The sequence below is a fragment of the Mustela lutreola genome, chromosome 9 (assembly GCF_030435805.1).
Source record: "Mustela lutreola isolate mMusLut2 chromosome 9, mMusLut2.pri, whole genome shotgun sequence".
Classification (NCBI taxonomy): Eukaryota; Metazoa; Chordata; class Mammalia; order Carnivora; family Mustelidae; genus Mustela; species Mustela lutreola.
In genome coordinates this window covers 62,709,244-62,728,689 of record NC_081298.1, presented here as the reverse complement: position 1 = coordinate 62,728,689, position 19,446 = coordinate 62,709,244, and the positions used below count along the sequence as shown (strand labels likewise).

Sequence of the window (19,446 nt, the reverse complement as noted above, 5' to 3'; positions counted from 1 at the left end):
GGATGTTCCATGGAGGGGTTTTATTACAAAGTTTTAAATGTATTTCATAAAACATGTTTTTCTGCCCCCCCCTTTTTTTTTCCTGTGTTAAGTTCTTGGAAACCTGGAACTTTCTTTGAATTACCGCTCATGAGTTTGGTAATGTGTTATGCTGCCTCCTTTTCCTTCCTAATTTACAGAGACCATATGATCCCGGGATAACCCTGGCTGACACCCATAGTCTGACATTAAGTATCAATCGCTCTTCTCTACTCTCAAAAATGCCCTTGTGTGGATGATAATTACAAGACCACCTTAATCATTCATCATTAAACATGCAGAAGTGTCATTTTGCGGCTGCCCACTAGGTGTCAGCAGCGTAACCGCCGGAAAAACCCTCAAGGAGAGCATTTCATTACAAAAGTCCTATCAGAGCAAATAATTAAGTGCAGGAGCTACCTGCAGCCTTGCCCATTCAAAACAAGTACGAGAGCAGGGGGAGGAGAGAAGGAACAGGTGCAGGACAGGTAGCTCCTTACTGAGACCTGGTGGAGAGGGAAGGATCGCCTTCCTAGTCAGAAGGACTCCAGTGATACCTGGAACGCACACCGTGGTGTCCTTCTTAATTTTCACTCACAAGATGAAACCAGTGTGCCGTCAAGTGAGGAAACAGCTTTGAATGAAGACATGTTTTTCCCCTTCCCAAACTGTTCTTCAAATCACGATCGGATGAAGGTCACACAGGTGACTTGGGCTTTACCGGGTCTACTGAATGACTGACGCCTTGGAGCCAGAGGCTGAGTTGTCTGGACACAAATCCTTTAAAGGTGATTTGAAAACATCGACACTCAGAATACCATGGCAAGCTCGGACTCTTCCTGGAATGACCCACAGACTGTATGTATATTACCTTTGACCCAGGAAGACGCCTCTGTGCTCTAGAAACCCTCCTTGCGGCAGATGTGTGGCACACAATCGCACACGGGGTAGGAGAAGCCCACAGCATGGGTTTTCCAATGCTTGTGCCTTTCAGTCCTTGGAGCTGGTTGCTACTGCTGGTGGCCCTCAAGTGTTCTGAAGCATCTTCAGATTTGAACAAATCCACAAATTCCACTGCCCAGCATGAACCTAATGTTCGGTTTGCGGCTGCCAGCTCAGAGGCCGATGAGAAGATATCTGTTTTTGCCCTGGATTATGACTACGTACAGATTCCTTATGAGGTCACCCTCTGGATACTTTTAGCATCCCTTGCAAAAATAGGTAAGTCCCCCAGACGCCTGGTTGTGGGAGTTGTTCTCCACGTGAGGTAATATATGTGAACTTTCACATACATTTCACTTGTAGGTGGTGAACTACATGGATTTTAATGGTTACTGCTATTAGATTAAAAAAATCTGTTCCTTTGAGTCAAGGGAAAGTTGTACCTGCTTTTTATGAAGCCATGTAATACCTCAGGATTGTGCTTTGAAATTTGAGCAGATTTCTGGGTCCTGGGTTGTTTTGATTTCTTCTTATTTCAGGGTGACAACTATGGGACATTATTTGGCATGTAAAAATCTCGAGTTCTATGCATTAAAAACTAGGGAATAAGGCATTAGACCTTGGAATGATACCCATTGGAAATTTCAGGAGCACATAATGATTCTTCTGTAAAATAGTCTTCCTTCATTCTTGGCCATGTAACTGTGGGTTTCATCAATGACTCCCATTGTTTATTCTTTAAAAGTGACATGTGCTCCTTGCAGAATGACAGAAAGCAAGGAACAAGACAATCACAGGCCACTCTTATATCACCCAGTGGTGGGATATGGGGGCGTAAGGGAGGATATGTCAGTAAAATACTGGTGCCAGTGGGGTACCTCTGCTTTCCTTTGTGAAATAAAGGGAGTTTCAAATTCGTGGATTAAATTCTAATCAGGATTATTTGTGCCCAAACCCAAAATAATGGTTTACACCTTGTGAACCTTTAATCCCTAACTCCACCCCCCTTTCTCCCTAAAACCAGCTTATTCCAAAGTGAAAAACTGATACAATTATCTCAGTCACTATGCAGGACATCTCCTTTGCCTCTGTTAGGAACTTTATTACTTGGTAGATAAGTTGTCCTATTAGGATAGAATCTATGATTCATTTGGATGCTTATTTATAAGCATGGGTGTGAAACAAGGGTTGAGCCTTGGGATCTGGCAGATAACTCCTGGGGATCAGGTCTGCGGGCTCCGACTCCCCATTTTACTCCCTCCCGGGGATGACAGGATATGAGTGTAATCTCTAGATGCCCTTCACAATTGCTACTCATTTTGAGCTAGTAAAGTGTAAAGAGAATGGAAATTGTTAATTAGAAGAACTCCTGTGTGATTTATCCAAGCATTAAATTACATAGAGGGTCTCCTGTTATTTCTCAAAAGTGCTCAAGTGAAAATGGCTTTCTGATGGGATAACATTCTCCGTTCAGAGGTAGGGTTCTACCACCTTTCACGCAACTGCATGGGTGCTGGTATCGTTCGAAGTGATCTTATATGGATCTTGTCTTTTCCTGGGTGAACAGTACTGTCCCCACCCACTCCTCCCCTCTTTACAGTAAAGGAAGAAGTTGGGCTGGGAATCAAGGAACTAGAGCTGACACTGACCGACTAGTCACATTGTCTAAGTCTTTGCTGTGAAATTATTTCTAAGACCTCCTTTTGGTGCAAATAAGGATTATCTAGTGGCAAAAAAGGTTTACATTTTATGTCAGTGAATGGTTCAATGCAGAGAGGATATATTTTATCTTGGTCTTATATTAGCATAAAACTCAGATTTTTCTTTTGAGAATATTGCCCATATCCAGACCCACAATGTCTAGAAGCTCAGAGGATGGTAAGGATGCTGTTATTCACAGGACTATGGGCTTAAATGGTCTTGATTTTCATTTTGGTGAAATGCAGCATACTTTAGAAAAAGAAAGTAACTTCAGTCGGTTATCATTTGGATCATTTTTTTTTAAAGATTTTATTTTTTATTTGACAGAGAGAGGCATACACACACACACACACACACATAGCGAAAGAGGGAACACAAGCAGGGGGAGTGGGAGATGGAGAAGTAGCCTTCCTGCTGAGCAGGGAGCCTGAAGCGGGGCTTGATCCCAGGACCTGGAATCATGACCTGAGCCAAAGGCAAACGCTTAATGACTGAGCCACCGAGGTGCCCCTGGATCATTCTCATTCAAATACAATTTCATACTTTCTAGCCTTTAAGAACTCAGACTATTTCTATATTGTACATGAAAAGAAGGCTACATTTAGTGATTATTATTTCTTATGTCAAGTACTGGGCTCATAGTTTTCTATATGGTGGCTCATTTGCTTGGGGCAAAAAAAAAATGACATAAAAGTTTCACACATGAAGAATCTATATAGATTTTTTAGATTCTGTATTGTGAAACTTGAATCAAAATATAATTAACAATATTATATTTAACATTCATTCATTTTTTTAAAGATTTTTATTTATTTATTTGACAGACAGAGATCACGAGTAGGCAGAGAGGCAGACAGAGAGAGAGGAGGAAGTAGGCTTCCCACGGAGCAGAGAGCCCGATGTGGAGCTTGATCCCAGGACCCTGGGATCATGACCTGAGCTGAAGGCAGAGGCTATAACCCACTGAGCCACCCAGGTGCCCCTTAACATTCATTCTTTCATTCAGTCATTCTGTTGACACACATTTTTTGAATACCCCTACCATACATCGTAATGACCATGGTTCCTGGCCTCAAGGGACTTAGCACAATGGGGAAAACAGATGAATCTAGCACTGCCTGGCAGGTGCTCGGACACAAGAACATCACAGCTCTCCCCCAATCCTTTTTAAAACAGCCAACTCTATGTGTTATAGAAGAATATTATAGAACAAAGATAATACCGAGTCATCTCAGATTTTGTTGTTTCTTTTATTTTAGTTCCACTCCTTGGCACATTACAGAAGGGTGTTCCTTGAGTCATTGGGCAGAATGGAATGGTAGAACCATCTCTGACTTTCAGGCAGGACGTTGCTATCAGTGGCCATTTAAATTTCAGGCACTGGAACTGAAAACTGTCAGTGACAACTCAGGACGGATGCTGTGGTCCATTGTGAAAGAAAAAGAAAACTGGAGAGTGTGACGCACATGGTGTTTCTCCTTATATTGCCCTACTTTACAGTGCACAGTGCCTCTTCCTGCTACCACTGTGTAGGCGTAACTTGGCTTAGACAGGTGGATCCATTTCAGGAAACTTGATTCCTGGAAGAAGGACCAACTGGGAAGACACAGAGCCTGAGGAAATCACACTGTAGGCTCTTCCACCTCTTTTACATGTTAAAGAATTCAATGTAGTTAAAAGGAGCACGAATCGAAGAAGAGGAAGAAGGAGGAGGAAGGTGGGGAGGAGGACAAGAAAGCCGTTGTTAAGGAACGAAGAGAGCAGGACTCTGAGAATCTTGAAGGAGACCTCAAACTGGTCTTAAAGCCAATGTGTAGGCTTGTGGTTTGGACAGTCCCTTGATACTAATATATCCTATCGTAATAACCTGCCTGCTGATTACAAATGAAATTCAAAGCTGTGATCAGGTGAACCTACAGACTCTTGGATGTCTTTTTTTTTTATTTTAATTTTTTTATTTCAAGTTTAATTTAAATTCTAGTTTATTAACATATATGGTAAAATTGGTTTCTCATAGAGAATTCAGTGATTTATCACTTACATGTAACATCCAGTACTCATCACAACAAGTGCCCATCATCCATTTAACCCATCCCCCCACCCACTTCCCTCTATCAACCCTCAGTTTGTTCTCTATAGTTAAGAGTCTCTTATGATTTGCCTCTCTCTCTCTCTCTTTTTTCTTCCCTTATGTTCATCTGTTTTGTTTCTTAAATTCCGCATATGAGTGAAATCATATGGTATTTATCTTTCTCTAACTGACTTATTTCACTTAATATAATACACTCTAGCTCCACCCACATTGTTACAAATGGCAAGATTTCATTCTTTTCGATAGCTGAGTAATATTTCGTTGTGTATATGTGTATATGTGTGTCTGTATATATATACATACATATATACATGTATGTATACATCTATATGTATACACGTATGTATACATATATACACATATAGGTGTATGTGTATATATACACATATAGATGTATACATACATGTATATACACACGTCCATCAACTTATGAATGGATAAAGAAGATGTGGGTGTGTGTCTGTACACATATACACACATATACATGTATGTATACATACATGTAAATATATAATGTATACATACGTGTATTTATATGTATGCATGTATATAGAGACACACACCCACATCTTTATCCATTCATAAGTTGATGGACGTGTGGCCTCTTTCCACAATTTGGCTATTGTTGATAATGCTGCTATAAACACTGGGGAGCATGTGCCCCTTTGAATCTGTATTTTTGCATCCTTTGGGTAAATACCTAGTGTGCAATTGCTGGGACATAAGGTAGTTTTATTTTTAACTATTTGAGGAGCCATCATACTGTTTTCCAATGTGGCCGCACCACTTGCATTTCCAGCACCCCAAAATATATAATCCAGTTAAGAAATGAGCAGAAGACATGAACAGACATTTTTCCAAAGAAGACATCCAGATGGCCAACAGACACATGAAAAGATGCTCAACATCACTCATCATCAGGGAAATACAAATCAAAGCCACAATGAGATACCACCTCCTTCCTGTAAGAATGGCTAAAATGGAATTAAAATTAAAATTCCTAAGGAGATATTCAATAGCTCACTATGGCCTGTGGAGAAATCTACATTACTTAGCCTTGAACTCAAGACCCTGTCTAATTTGGTTCAATCATCTATGGACTCTTCTTCCAGTATTCTTCCCAACTCATAAAAACTTTGCTGCAACCAGGTGCATCTCCTCAATGAATGTCAGATATATCTGACTGGGCTATTCCTGTCTCCCCTTTTTTTCCTTGGGGTTATCATCCCCATTTAAAATCTCTTCCATTCTGCTGTCCAAATATGTAAGTCCTAATCACTCCCAACAACCTGTTCAATTCCTACTTCTCATATAAAAGCTTCTCTGGTGAACATTTAACCAGATCGATCATTCATGTACACACTTATAGATTCTTCCAGCAAACAGACCAACTGTTGTGGGCAAGACACCTTGCGAAGCACTTTGGGTCAGTTGGAAGAATTTGGAGGTTAGTAGGGCAGATAAGTCATGCACAGAAAATGGTAGGAAGAGAACATTGTTGTTAGACAGATACTGATAAAATATTACAGTATTTCAGAGGAAGGCATATGATTTCCTTGGGAAGTGGTCGGGAAAAGTTTAATTTTGAAGACCAAGAAGGACCTAAGTAGGTTGAAGAAAAGAACAATTCAGGCAGCAATAAATAAAGATACAAAAGGGGACCACAGGGAAAAGGTGTGTGGTTGGCTGTCACATAGGATGCATAAGAAGGACGATGTTGGGTGGGAGGGATACTGACTTGGAGAGAATCCTGGAGTGGCTGCTGTGCACTGATCTCTTCTCCTGTTTGGTGGCACGGTCAATGTACACTTCACTGCATTCTTATGCATTGCCTTGTCTTTGTCTTCCTATTTGTTAATGTGTTATTTCTTAAATGTGTTCAAAAAGCTGGAATTATAATAAGCCTGTTTGGTTCTCCACATCACACACAGTGCTCAGCAGTGCCACACAAACCCTCAGCTAAAAATCTGTGAGATGCTTTGTGTGCTTTGAGAGTCCTAGGTCGGAAATGGGATGAGCAGATACACATGATTTGGAAAAGTCATCTGACAGTGGAAGGTCGGAAATGGGATGAGCAGATACACATGATTTGGAAAAGTCATCTGACAGTGGAAGGGCTGGGGATTGAAGGTGAGACAGGAGACCAGGAAGCAAGTGCAGAAGTCAGGATGGGAAATGGGGAGCCCCTACATAAAGGTGGTGACTGTATGAATAAGGAGGAGGAGATGGTCCTTAGGTGCAGCTACTGAGAGACACAGATGACGAAATAGGGAGCTGGTTGCACGAGGAGTAAAGTGATGGGGGTTAAGGAAATGCAACTTGATTTCCTTCCCTTTTTTAAAGATGTATTTATTTATTTTAGAAAGAGAGAGAGTTTGTGAGTGGTGGGAAGGGTGGAGGGAGGGAATCCTCACATAGACTCCCCACTGAGCATAGAGGCTGACATGAGGGCTCCATCCCATGACCCATAAGATCGTAACCTGAGCCAAAACCAAGAGTCAGACACTCAACTGACTGAACCACCCAGGCACCCCTTGATTTCCATCGTATGCACCTGACCAGATGGCAGTGTCATTTGTTAAATGAGGAAAATACAACAAAAGACTGAATTTTCATGTATTGGCTTAGTGGAAGGTAAGTTTGGAAGAAACTGACGGTGATTGATTTTGAATGAGCCTTAGAGGGTCTAGAGCCTCTCAGGGAGCCTTAGAGCTCCTTGCACAGGAGCTTCACCTCCTTGCTCTTCTTCTCTACTGCCCTCTCAGACCCTGTGAAGTGGGGAAACAGGACAGAGGAAGAGGAGGGGACAGCAGACTAAGGACTAATATGAGACCTGCACTGAGCCTGGCCTGTTAAGTACTTGATCTGACTGGAAGCCCTGGCAACACTTCCAGTCCCTGCTGCAGATGGGGTGCTAAGGCTCAAGGAGACACATCACCCCAGGTCTCATCTGCTTGGTTTCAAAGGCCTCTTCTTCACCAGTCTCCTGGTATCTTCATGCCAGAGCCATTTTATTAGCAAACATCTCAATGTAGTTCTCTGCTCTTTTCTAGGCTTTCATCTTTACCACAGACTACCAGGCCTCATGCCAGAAAGCTGCCTCCTCATCATAGTTGGGGCTCTGGTGGGCGCCATCATCTTCGGCACTGACCATAAATCTCCTCCCGTCATGGATTCAAGCATCTACTTCCTGTACCTCCTTCCACCCATCGTCCTGGAGGGTGGTTACTTCATGCCCACCTGGCCCTTCTTTGAGAACATTGGGTCCATCCTGTGGTGGGCAGGCCTAGGGGCCCTGATCAATGCCTTTGGCATTGGCCTCTCTCTCTACCTCATCTGCCAGATCAAAGCTTTTGGCCTCACTGACGTCAACCTGCTTCAGAACCTTCTATTTGGCAGCCTGATCTCAGCCGTGGACCCCGTGGCCGTGCTGGCTGTGTTCGAGGAAGCGCGTGTGAACGAGCCACTCTACATGATGATCTTCGGGGAGGCCCTTCTCAATGACGGCATTAGTGTGGTAAGATGTCAAAGCGTATCCCCAGGGAGAGCAGGGGTCAGGGTGGACCTGGAGACAGGAGTCTGTCCTCAGGGCAATGGGAGAAGGCTGAGCAGGACTGGGTCTTGGCTAGGTGGCGATAGGCTTTGGTCAATGGAATGTGACCCAAGTTCTGGTGACTTCCCTTATGACCTACATCAAGTATATAATTACTTGCTAATAGTGTTTTTCATTCAGTAACCAGATGACCTCTTTAAAGAGAGAAAAAGTAGAGGACATATCTATCATTGTTTAGTTAAACTCAAGTTTTCACTTAGCAAGAAGGAACTGCTGCCAAGGGCTCATCTGGTTTTCACACTGGGATAAACAATACTTAACCATTTTTCTTTTCTCTCATTCACTGGACCTCATCCTCCTTCTTTTTATGTCCTTTCTGTTTGTTTGTTTTTAACGTGTTGCATGAGATGACGAAGTCAAATAAAAGATGGGGTAAGAAAAAAATTGAAAAGGATTTGCAAAAATACTTTGGCTGGCATATCTGTCTTGATTGCCTGACTCCGCCAGAATATGTGAATGAGACAATTTTGCTTTAGAACTCCCGGAGAGAAGCTGAGAAAAATTTAACAGGCTGAGTCAACACATAGTGTTAAGGCCCAGAAGATATCTTTGGTGCTGGGATAGTCAGACTAGGCACTCCCACTCCTTAGTTGTGTTACATTACTACAAACCTTCACCAGGTGTTAGTCTAGGAAACTTTTGTATATAGTTTGATTTCCCTTCCTTACTTAAATTTCTATCACATCACATGATACTAGAATGCACTTTCAGTGTAGAAGGCTCAAACGGTGCAAAATTACACAGCATAAAAACACAAAAGCCTCCCCTTGTCCTTCTCCTCCCTGTCTACAGTAACTCTGATCAGTTTTTATTGGCTTCCCTGTCTTTATTATATGTGTATATGTATATAAGTGTATATGCACACACACATATATGTAGGTCTATATTATTTTGCATAAATTGGGTGCTATTTACATGTATTGCTTAAATATAACAAGTCTTGGAATTCATTCTATGTCATTTTAATTATTAGGTAGTGTTTCACAGATTACATTGACGATAATTTATTTAACCATTTCCTCACAGATTGCTCCCAATTTTTCACCTTTATTTTGTTTTCTTTTTTTTTAATTTCTCTTTAAAAAAATAGGATGTTGTATTGAATATTCTTGTTTCTGCATGCATCTCTTTTTGTTTGTGAGTATTTTTATAGGATATTTTGTCAGAAGTGAAATTTCAAAAGTGAATACCTTCAAAAATTTGAAAGACGCTGATATTTTAATCACCTCCTCTTCATGGGGTTGATGAGGGAAGGATTCCTGCCCCAGGGATAGAAGCGACAGCTCACCATAAATAGATGACACCAACTAGATGCATATACTCACAGCCCACGGGAGGAGGACGCTGCACACAACCCAGGGCCACATGGGTGCTACACGTGGGAACAGAGGGAACAATCAGGGGTATGGGAGTAAGGCTTTGTTGTAGCAAGAAGAGAGGTGCCTCCTGGTTCCCACAGGACGGCGTGATTGGTTTGTTTTACATAATTCCACAGGCTGTCAGGAGATTGACATCGAATACTCAGGGATGAGCAGGTATGGCACCCAGTCCCAGCAGTAAGGAGGGCTATTTGGCCAGCAGACAATCAGACTGGGGAGGAAAGTTTGCAGTTACATGATTGAGGACCCTCCCAGCTTTACCAAATGACAAGGTAGCACATAACATTGGATCTTAATTTTAGGTCTTACACCATAGCTGCTAGAATTTTCTGGAAACTCCTTATGGTCTTATATTTTCCATAGACAGTGCATTAAATATTAGTATATTAAGTATTTCCTTTATTGAATCCCACAACGGACATTGCTTCTTAATGTTTTCCAATCAAATGAGCAAAAACGGGTTAGGCATGTTTGTTTAATTTGCATACATCTCTTCCATGATCTTGCATCATTAGTGTTTTTCATGTTGTGAATTGGAGGTTCATATCCTCTTACAGTTGCCAGACTTTAAAAAACAACAACAACAACTGAGGATACCCAGTCAAATTGAAATTTCACATAAACAATGAATTTTTTTAATGTGTGCCCCAGTTATTGTATGCAAATACCACATCCTATCTGTTTTCTTTGCTGGTTTTTTTTTTTTTATTTTTTAATTGATTTGTAGAAACTCATTATCTAAATTTGAAACCTTTGAGTATTACATGCAAATTAAATACTTTCTCTCATTCTGTCACTTAAAATTTTTTAGACTAAGATTTTTTTTATCTTATAAAAGTTTTAAATTATTATGAGCTCAAACCTAATGTACTCTTTTATTGCCTCTGCAATTTATATCTTGTTTGCAGAGATTGTATCTAACCAAAGAACATGCAAACATTTTGTTTTAAGATCTTATTTATTTATTTTACAGACAGAGAGTGAATGCCAGCCGGGGTTGGGGCAGAGGGAGAGACAGAATCTCAAGCAGAATTCCTGCTGAGTGCAGAGCCTGGTGCAGGGCCTGATCTCATAACCCTGAGATCATGACCTGAGCTGAAATCAAGAGTTGGCCACTTTACGACTGAATCACACGGGCACCCCACAAACATTGTTTTGTTTTGTTTTGTTTTTCTTTTTCACCTTTTACAATTAGCTATTTAATTCATCTGGTAGACAATGCTTTATAGTGAAGACTTCATGCTAAAGTAGATAGTACAGGGACAAAAGTCTCCTAAAAAGTAATCCAAGACATCTAGTTTGGATTCACCAAGTGAAGGAGACCCATACATGAAGTTGGAAGTCAATTTATTGATTCATAATGCAAATCTCTAACCATTTAAGAAGATGCTGAACTCATTAGGGCTCCATAGTCTTTCCTTTTGGGCAAATTCCACAGGAAGCCAAGTTGTCAGAAACTGAGAGGGGAGGCTGGGAGTCCAGACTCCAGACTCCCGCCCTATGCCTCAGAATCACCTCGGTGATTCACCTCATGAATATCTGAATGTCCAAACCCCATCTCAGACTCTCTGAGAATGGAACCTGGCAATCCGAATTTAACAGGCACCTCTGATGATTGTCGACACTTGAGAACTCTTGGTTTCCTGCCTTTAAGTTGAGAGTAGCTGCTGTATCTTGATGTAAAATAGTGCTATGTTTGGAGCAAGGGCAGCTCTCTCCTCACACTGGGCTGGATTGACTCTGAGATCCCCTTTCCTCACCCCATTCTGTCTTTAGATATTTTCATCCTTGCAGTGTTCTTACAATGGAGTAAGTGGCCTCAGCTGGGAGCCTATCCACTCCCAAGATGGCCCCTCTAAGCAATGAGGTGTTCATTTCACAGTTCACCTTCCAAAGATTTCACTTAAATCCAAGTTATTGGGTGTTACTTGCTTACTGTAACTCCCACTCCCGGCAGCGTCACTGAGGAGGCTTATCTGTGATAACATCAAAGGCACCTCTTGGCAGGCCATTCTGAGGTAATTAATTCTTCAACCTTTTCTTCACCAGTGCCTTTCCAAATATCACTTCTTGTCATTTTCCCAGAACGTGCTATTTATAGCACTGGACTCTGTTACCTCTTTGGGTTGCCTCTGAACTTGAGAATCTGACGTCCCTCTGAATTTTCTCTTGATTTTACATCTAGAGCCAATCACAGCTTGGTTTCTGGTTGGAGTTTCTTGGCTAACAAGATTTGTTTGACTTTCCCAGAGTTTAATTGTTTCCACTTGGACTATTTTTTTTTTTAATGATCATTTCAAAATAAAATTGCAATTTTCAACCCACCACAGTATCTGCTGAGGGCACTGCTGTGACCTCCAGTGGGCCAAGCTGTAGTTGTGTTGGCTGCAGGGGGGTCACCCACACATCACTCCTGGGTCACTCTGTGGTCGCCCACAGCACAGTGAGTATTAAGTGTGTGCTGGGGCACTTCTGTGACCCAATGTGAAACCAGAGAAGCTCCAGGGCCAGATTTAGAAGGCAGTTTGAAAGCAACTGGTATTTAATGCAGTCCAGTTGTATTTTGAGCAAAGGCCCTTGAACTCACCCTTTCATTGAGGAAGGGGCCTTCCCGAGGGCAGCAGTCACAAGCACGCTCTTTCAGCAGAAAGTCTGAGTCATCGGGAAAGCGATCTGTGATTTGTGGGTTACATGTGACAACTCCACGGATCTTTATCCACTGAAGAGATGCTTTCTCAGTAAAGAAGAGCTGTTCTAGAATTGTCGAAATACCAATTGGACCCTCCAGGTCTCTTGTCCTACGTATTTTTCCCTCTTGCTGAACATTTCACCAGATCACACTCTTAGTGGTGGGCAAAGGGAGCAGAGACAAAACCCGAATAGCTCTAATATGATCAGTAGCACCCCTGGTTGAACGACATGGCCAAAGTCATAGCAAGGGACTATATCCAGCTAGTATATCCGGGCCCTGGGTGGGATCACCTCAACCCTTATTATTTTATTAAATTCTTGCATTTTACTATGACACATGACTTAACAACTCCATTTCACAGATAAAGAAAACAAGGCAAAGGAAGTTAAAGTAAATTGAACAAGGGCATTGTTGGTTAACAAAGGACAGTCTGGACAAGACACACAGCTCTGCCGCATTTCAATCTTTTTCCTTGTATTCTTACCTCTTGCCTTTCTTCCTTTTCTTTTTCTTTCTTCCCTTCTTTCCCTCCCTCCCTCCTTTCCTTCCTCCCTTCCTTCCTCTCTCTTTCTCTCTAAAGATTTTATTTTTAACTAATCTCTACACCAAGCAAGGGGCTTGAACTCACAACACCGAGGGCAAGAGTTGCCTCTCTACCCACTCAGCCCATCCCTTTGAGTTTCCAACTCATGGAGTCCCAAGAGATATGAGAGAACCCATGTGTTACCACTGAGTGCCCTGGGCTCGTGTCCACTTAGCAGGGAAGCCAGTGCTCTTTGAATTGGCTAACGGGGCCGAGTCCAACTTATGGCTCTGGGAAAGGTTCTGATCATCTCTGTGTCTCATTTCTGTAAATATTGGAATGATGAGATTCCTTAGCTCCTAGGGTCACTGGAAAATTCCTATTAAACATGCATGAGTACTCAACACGCAGGGAACGTGAGTGTGTCGCAGAAACTCTTGGACACGGCATGGCTGTTGGCTTACTCTTAGTGGGCAGTCGGTTTGAAATACGGTGCTACTTCATTTTCTGGAGGCAGATGGTTCTCCCTGAGGGAGGATTGTTTCCCCTGGTTTTCCCTGAGTCAGTCAGTTTCCTGGTCAGTTTGCTACCAAAGTCTCTTTTGTGTCTCATCTCTCCCCATCTTCCCCCTCCTCCACCTCATCTGAGAGGTCCAAGAGGCCAGCACAGGCAGGACTGACACTTGAGCCAGGGCGGAGGGTTCCAGAGCAGTCTGCTCCTGACCGGTACTCCATGCTCTCCCACCTCTCTTCCTCTCTCCCTGTGCTTTCTTTCCCTCTGACTTTCTTTCCTTTGTATTCATCTGGCATCTTGCTACTGTGGAGTCCACCCTCCAGCACAACAGAGAATGAGAGAGTAGTAGAGGGAGGCAAATGAAAATATCGGACTGAACACAGACCTCCGGCCCCTCACGTGGCTGGTGCTTCATGGAGATTTCCTTATTCAAGATTCACTGCAACCTGATGTAGCCAGCGTTGTTGTCCCCATGGCATGAAGGGACAGTATGTACGGGTTAAGAAGAGAGATACCCCCCCCCCACCCCGGATTCCAACCTCCGGGTTCGCATCTCCTGTTGGTTCTTCTTGCTTCTTTGAGCCTCTGAATTCACAGATCGCCAGGTGCTTATGGTTCTTCATTGTTATTTTTATTATAAAGACACAGATGGTCTGGAAGTTGTTTTTTGGATACAATTTATTCTATGTGGTTCAGGAGCCAAGAGACAGAATGAAAAGTTGCCCTCCCCCTGCTTTTCCAGCCTGGTTTTCTAAGGCAGAAATCCATAGCACCAGGTTCTTCACAGAGAGCTTTTGCCTTTCATTCAATTTACCCCTTTGTTTATTATGCATGCTTGTTGCTGGCCTTAGATCCTAAATTGCCGGCCCCCTTATGCTAGAATTCCCTGCCCTCCTCTCATCCCATCCTGCCATCCCTTTGCCAACCTAACTTGGCAAACTATTTGCCAGGTGAACCCCGTGATTCCGCTCCTAGCAGCTCCTGCCATTATTCCTATGACCTTCGGCTCATGTCAGGGTCCTGGAATCGAGCCCCAAACTGGGCTCCCTGCTTCTCTCAGCAGGGAGCCTACTTCTCCCTCTCCCTCTGCCTGCTGTTCCTCCTGCTTTCTCTGTGTCAAATAAATAAAAATAGAATCTTAAAAAACAACAATGATGAAAGGACCAGGTTCTGAGAGTTTGGGAGTTGGTGAAAGTGGAGATTTAGGGATGTGGTGTGTCTGGAGAGAGCATGGAAGCTCCACACACTGTCCCTGTGCCTTACCCTATGCACCCCTCCATCAGGCTGTTTCTGAGTTATAACCACCTATACCAAACTGGTAATCTGGTCAGTAAAATGCTTCTCTGGAGTCTGGAGGGTGAGTTCTGTGAGCCATTCTGGCACATAAATAGAATCTGAGGAGGGGGTGGTTGGAACCTCCTTTTTATGTTCAGCTGATTAGAGACACAGGTGACAAGTTGGACTTGTGATTGCCATCTGGAGTGCAGGTGGGGAGGACATTCCTGTGGGACTGAGTCCTTCACCTGTGGGGTCTGACGCTATCTCCAGTTGAGTTAATTGCTCAGAGTTGTGGGATTAATCACACTCATAGCTACTGGTGTCAGAACTGGGTGTTAGTAATAACACAAGTCCACCTATGTGAGTGCTTCTGAGTCAGGAATCTCCTCACACCCTAGGTGATGCCACGTTACCCAGTTGATCAGGCAGTCTAAGCTTTTCCTAGAGAAGTGCTGTGCGCAAACTTGACTCTTTAGTGGGCATGGTAGGCATTATTTTCTTGTCCTCTTTTTACCTTCTTATTTCCTTATTTCAACTTATTCAGGCTCCTAGGATAGGAAGTGAGAGGCTCCACATACAAGTATACAGTTTCCTCTGGCCAAGAATATAGGGAGCTCAGGGTAGAAGATAGAGGCAAAACTTACAAGTTGTACAATCTTGAGCAGGTGGCTCAATCTATTTGCGTCTCCATTTTCCTGTGTGTGCAATGGGATAACTGATCTCACCTCAGAGAGCGGTTTTGAGGAGGATATGAAAAAATACACAAAGATGTCTGGCACATAGTAGTTAATGACTAAATGTCCCTTTGTCCTTCCCATATTTGAAGGGAAGTTCCACACAAGAAAGGCAATCTGGTTGGCATCTGTTGGCATAGAAATGGGAAGAAGCCCTGAATCACAGACAAACTGGGCCCTGGAGCCTTGGCTGGTTGGGTGTAGGTGCCTGGTGAGTGAAATTTACTGCCCCCGCCCTTGCAAGGGCTCAGCAAGTGCACCCTAGCTGTGAGACTCCTCCCCCATGGCTGCTTCTGACCCACCAGTGGTGGGGAGAGCAGGTGTCTGGTGCTCGCCCAGCCAGGGGCCCAAGTAATTTCCTTCAGACATGTGCTTTCCACAAAACATTTGGAAGTTAGCCCACAGCTTTCACTGGCAGTGAAATATAGTGCTGACTATGAGGTGCAGGAGTGGGCACACGCCTGCACACGTGTGATGCAATGGCAAAAAGAACTTGGGATGAAACAGGATGTTGGAGAGGTCACAGATTCACCAATCTGGAGGAGGCAAATCTGACTCCTAAATGTCCCCAATTGGGTGACATCGTTACCTCCCAAATATCCTATAGACTATTGTTCGCCAGCAGCCTGAAAGATCTGTCCCCTAGATGCATGTCCCAATTCAGGAGCTTACGCAGTACAGGGACAGAGAGGGACACTGCAATCATTATTTCACTGGAATTCCTCTTTTTTTTTTTTAATATTTATTTATTTGAGAGAGAGAAAGTGAGACAGTGCTGCATGAGCAAGGAGAAGGTCAAAGAGAGAAGCAGACTCCCCGTGGAGCTGAGAGCCCGATGTGGGACTCGATCCCGGGACTCCAAGATCATGACCTGAGCCGAAGGCAGTCGTCCAACCAACTGAGCCACCCAGGCGTCCCACCGGAATTCCTCAAACTTGATTCACATACACTTGTTTGGTTCATTTTCTTTGGGTTGAAAAAACAATGATTGCAGTGGGAATTGTGTAAATCGACTTTCCTCCAGCCTACGCCGTGAGCCCTTTAGGGGTGGTTAGAGCTCCCTCCAACTCCCAAGTGCAGGAAAAAAGAACAAAGCCTCCCTGGTTGTCAAGTTGTCCTTCCTTTGTCAGGAGGGTGGTTGAACAGCTGTGGAAATGAATTTGGAAAAGAAACACTTGGGGAGAAAATCAAACTCTGTAAGCCTTTAGAGAACAAGCAGAATGAGCACAGAAAAGCATGGGCAAGCACTTCTTTCAGAACCATAACGACCACGCACTGCACAGCGACTGCGCTAAGTGCCCGGATGCAGGAGCTCAGGAACGTTGTCTCAACCTTTGATGAGCCACCAGCTATCAACATTTGCCTTGTTTCTTCTTAGCTGTAAATTCTTTTTCTTGCCCTACAACCAGGAACCTGCCTGTTCTTCTTTATTGTCTTTTTTCCGTTTGTCGATTTATTTAATTTAGAAAGGAGAGCCTGCACTTGGAAGTGGGGGGAGGGGCAGAGGGAGAGACTCTCAAACAGAATCCCTGCTCAGCGTGAGCCCCACTTGGGGCTCCATCGCCCAATCCTGAGATCATGATCTGAGCTGGCCCTGAAATCATGAACCCAAGAAACCAGAGACCCGAAACCAAGAGTTGTTTGCGCAACCAAGTGAGCCACCCAGGTGCCCCCTTCTGTTTCTCTTACTGCCCTTTCAAGCCATAGAGATTTCTTAGGAAATTACATAATTCATTAATAAAAGTAATTGACTTGGGAGAAAAGCCTGGAACTACAAAGAGAGTTTCCTAGTTCAGTGGTTTTTAATGGAGCCCACCCTCCTGCATTCTCAAGGGTGAGTTGGGTGTGTCGGGCTGTGGTTGGGAAAAAATATGCTCAACGTCAGGTGAAAAGCCCCACGAGTTGGCTGACAAAGAGTTTCCCTATAGCTTCCTAAATGATTGTGTAAGGTGAACAGTAGGTCCAGCAGAACCTGTTGCACAAGGCTGCTCTGTGACGTGATACCCAGATGGTGGCCTGGAGGGGTGAAGCCATGGGTACTGTCTGGACTGTCTTTCTCCAGATTTTACTCCTCACAACCTAGGACCAGCTATGGTCCTTAGTAAGTAGGAGACTCACAGCCTGGGAGAAAAACGGAGAGATCATGAAACCCAGAGCCTTAATTTTAAGGATGCAAGTTCAGTCCTGTTTGAGCCAGAGAGCTCCTGAATTCGAATCATCTATTTACTCCTCATTCTTTTATTCACAAAAAAAACTATTACTGAGCAACCCCTTTCAGTTTCTGAAAGTTCAGTTTCTCCAAAGAAGCCAATCACCGAGCTCGTCTCCAGTGAATTTAAATCTACTGGTCACAGCTGATGTTTGCTTTTATAGTTAATAAAATTTCTGAGGTTAATAGCCTTTAAGTGACTTTTCCTGCCATGTTGGTGTACTAACACCAGATGGTGAAAGATAGCCCTGTGGGCATTTGCTCTAAGCTGATGAGAGGGCGGGGGAGGCTAAGCTGAGGTAGACTTTGGAGTGCTAGGCTGCGACCTTCCTTGGATGGTAGTATGGGTGAGGAACAGGTGTTGGTAGGGGCCACGTGATGACTGTTAGGTGAGTTTTGACCTGCTGAGCTTGAGATAACCTATAAGCCATTGAAAAGAATTTTCCCTGAGTTTTACAAATAGGAGTCTGGAGGAGGGGGGCAGGATCTAATGGACGTGCATGCTTGGAAGCCATTGGCAGGTAGGTGGTAATTGTAGCTTTGAAACCTGGCAGCCCTCCTTCCTACCATTCTTCGGGCTGAGAAGAATTTTCAGGCTTTTTGTATGAAAATGAATTTCTCAAAGAAGCTTCTTTGCTGGGCCCCCTACATCAATAAAGTCCTGCCGCTCACACTTCTCTTTATTAAATCTTCTGACATCTCTTCAGGTCATCTTCTTGGCCTCTGTTCTCTGAGGTTCTAAGCAACATGTATTCAGGGATATCCATCCTAGGAGAGCTGGGAAATCCCGTGTTAAGTGTCCTGTCTGGGGTTGCTGATCATCTCTTTCCTTTCTTTAGGAGTGAGGCTGAAGCTTCCTCCATTCTGTCTTTTATTTTATATCATTATGCAGTGCCTTTAGGTCATTGCTGTGTTCCTTAGTTGATTTCCTTTACCCGTCAGAACCAGCGGTTGTCAAGGAAATGCTCTATGACAGAGTTTAATGTGTCCATGACCCTTCAAACAAAAGAGAAAATTAGCTGGGCTTATTATTTAATTTCCTGTAAGGTCGTTGGGTACAGCTCCCTCTGACAGTCTTTGTACCTGTCCATTATCTGATGGAGAGAAGGATCCTCTTTACTGTGATTCTGAAATTTCAATGCTTTTCACATGTATGTGGAGTCAGGAATTAGTTAGGCTTTTTGTTTTTAAGGAATCGAGTTTATGGCAAACTTAAGGAATGAGATTAGTTAAAAAGACATACACAAAGTCATCAGGAAGATAGAGATCCCAAAGTAGTCTGTTAGGGCCACCATAATAAATAGCACAGACTGGGGGGCTTACACCAGAGAAATGTATTTTCTCAGACTTCAGGAAAAGTCCAACACCAAGGTGCTGGTTGGTTTGGTTTCTGGTGAGACCTCTCCTCCTGGCTGGCAGTTGGCTGCCTTCTGGCTGTGACTTCATGTGGCCTTTCCAGTGTGCGCTTTCTTGGTACCCCTTCTTTTTCTTGTAAGGACACCAGTCTTACTGGATTAGGACCCCTCCCTTATGATCTCATTTTAACTTAATTACCTCTCACTAGACCCAATCTCTTATTCACTCATATTCTGTAGTACTGGGTGTTAAGACTTCACATAAATTTGAGGGGGACACAATTCAGCTCAGAGAAGACCCATCAGGAACCCTTCAGGAAATGCTTTACTACCAGGCCTCATAAAAGCTGTACCTGGAACCAAGCTGGTTTTAGGGGTTTCAGAAGTACCTAAAGTT

At 43.4% G+C, this 19,446-nt stretch overlaps 1 protein-coding gene across 1 annotated transcript in view; it reads left to right on the top strand.

The window, feature by feature from the left end:
* Nucleotides 1–488: 488 nt before the first annotated feature.
* SLC9A4 (solute carrier family 9 member A4) overlaps nt 489–19,446 on the top strand; it is a 69,064-nt gene continuing 50,106 nt past the window's right edge. Inside the window, exons 1-2 of the mRNA XM_059134399.1 lie at nt 489–1,239; nt 7,807–8,270. Of these exons, the coding sequence (XP_058990382.1) occupies nt 879–1,239; nt 7,807–8,270 (825 nt within the window). The 5' untranslated portion in view covers nt 489–878. The remainder of the gene's footprint in view (nt 1,240–7,806; nt 8,271–19,446) is intronic.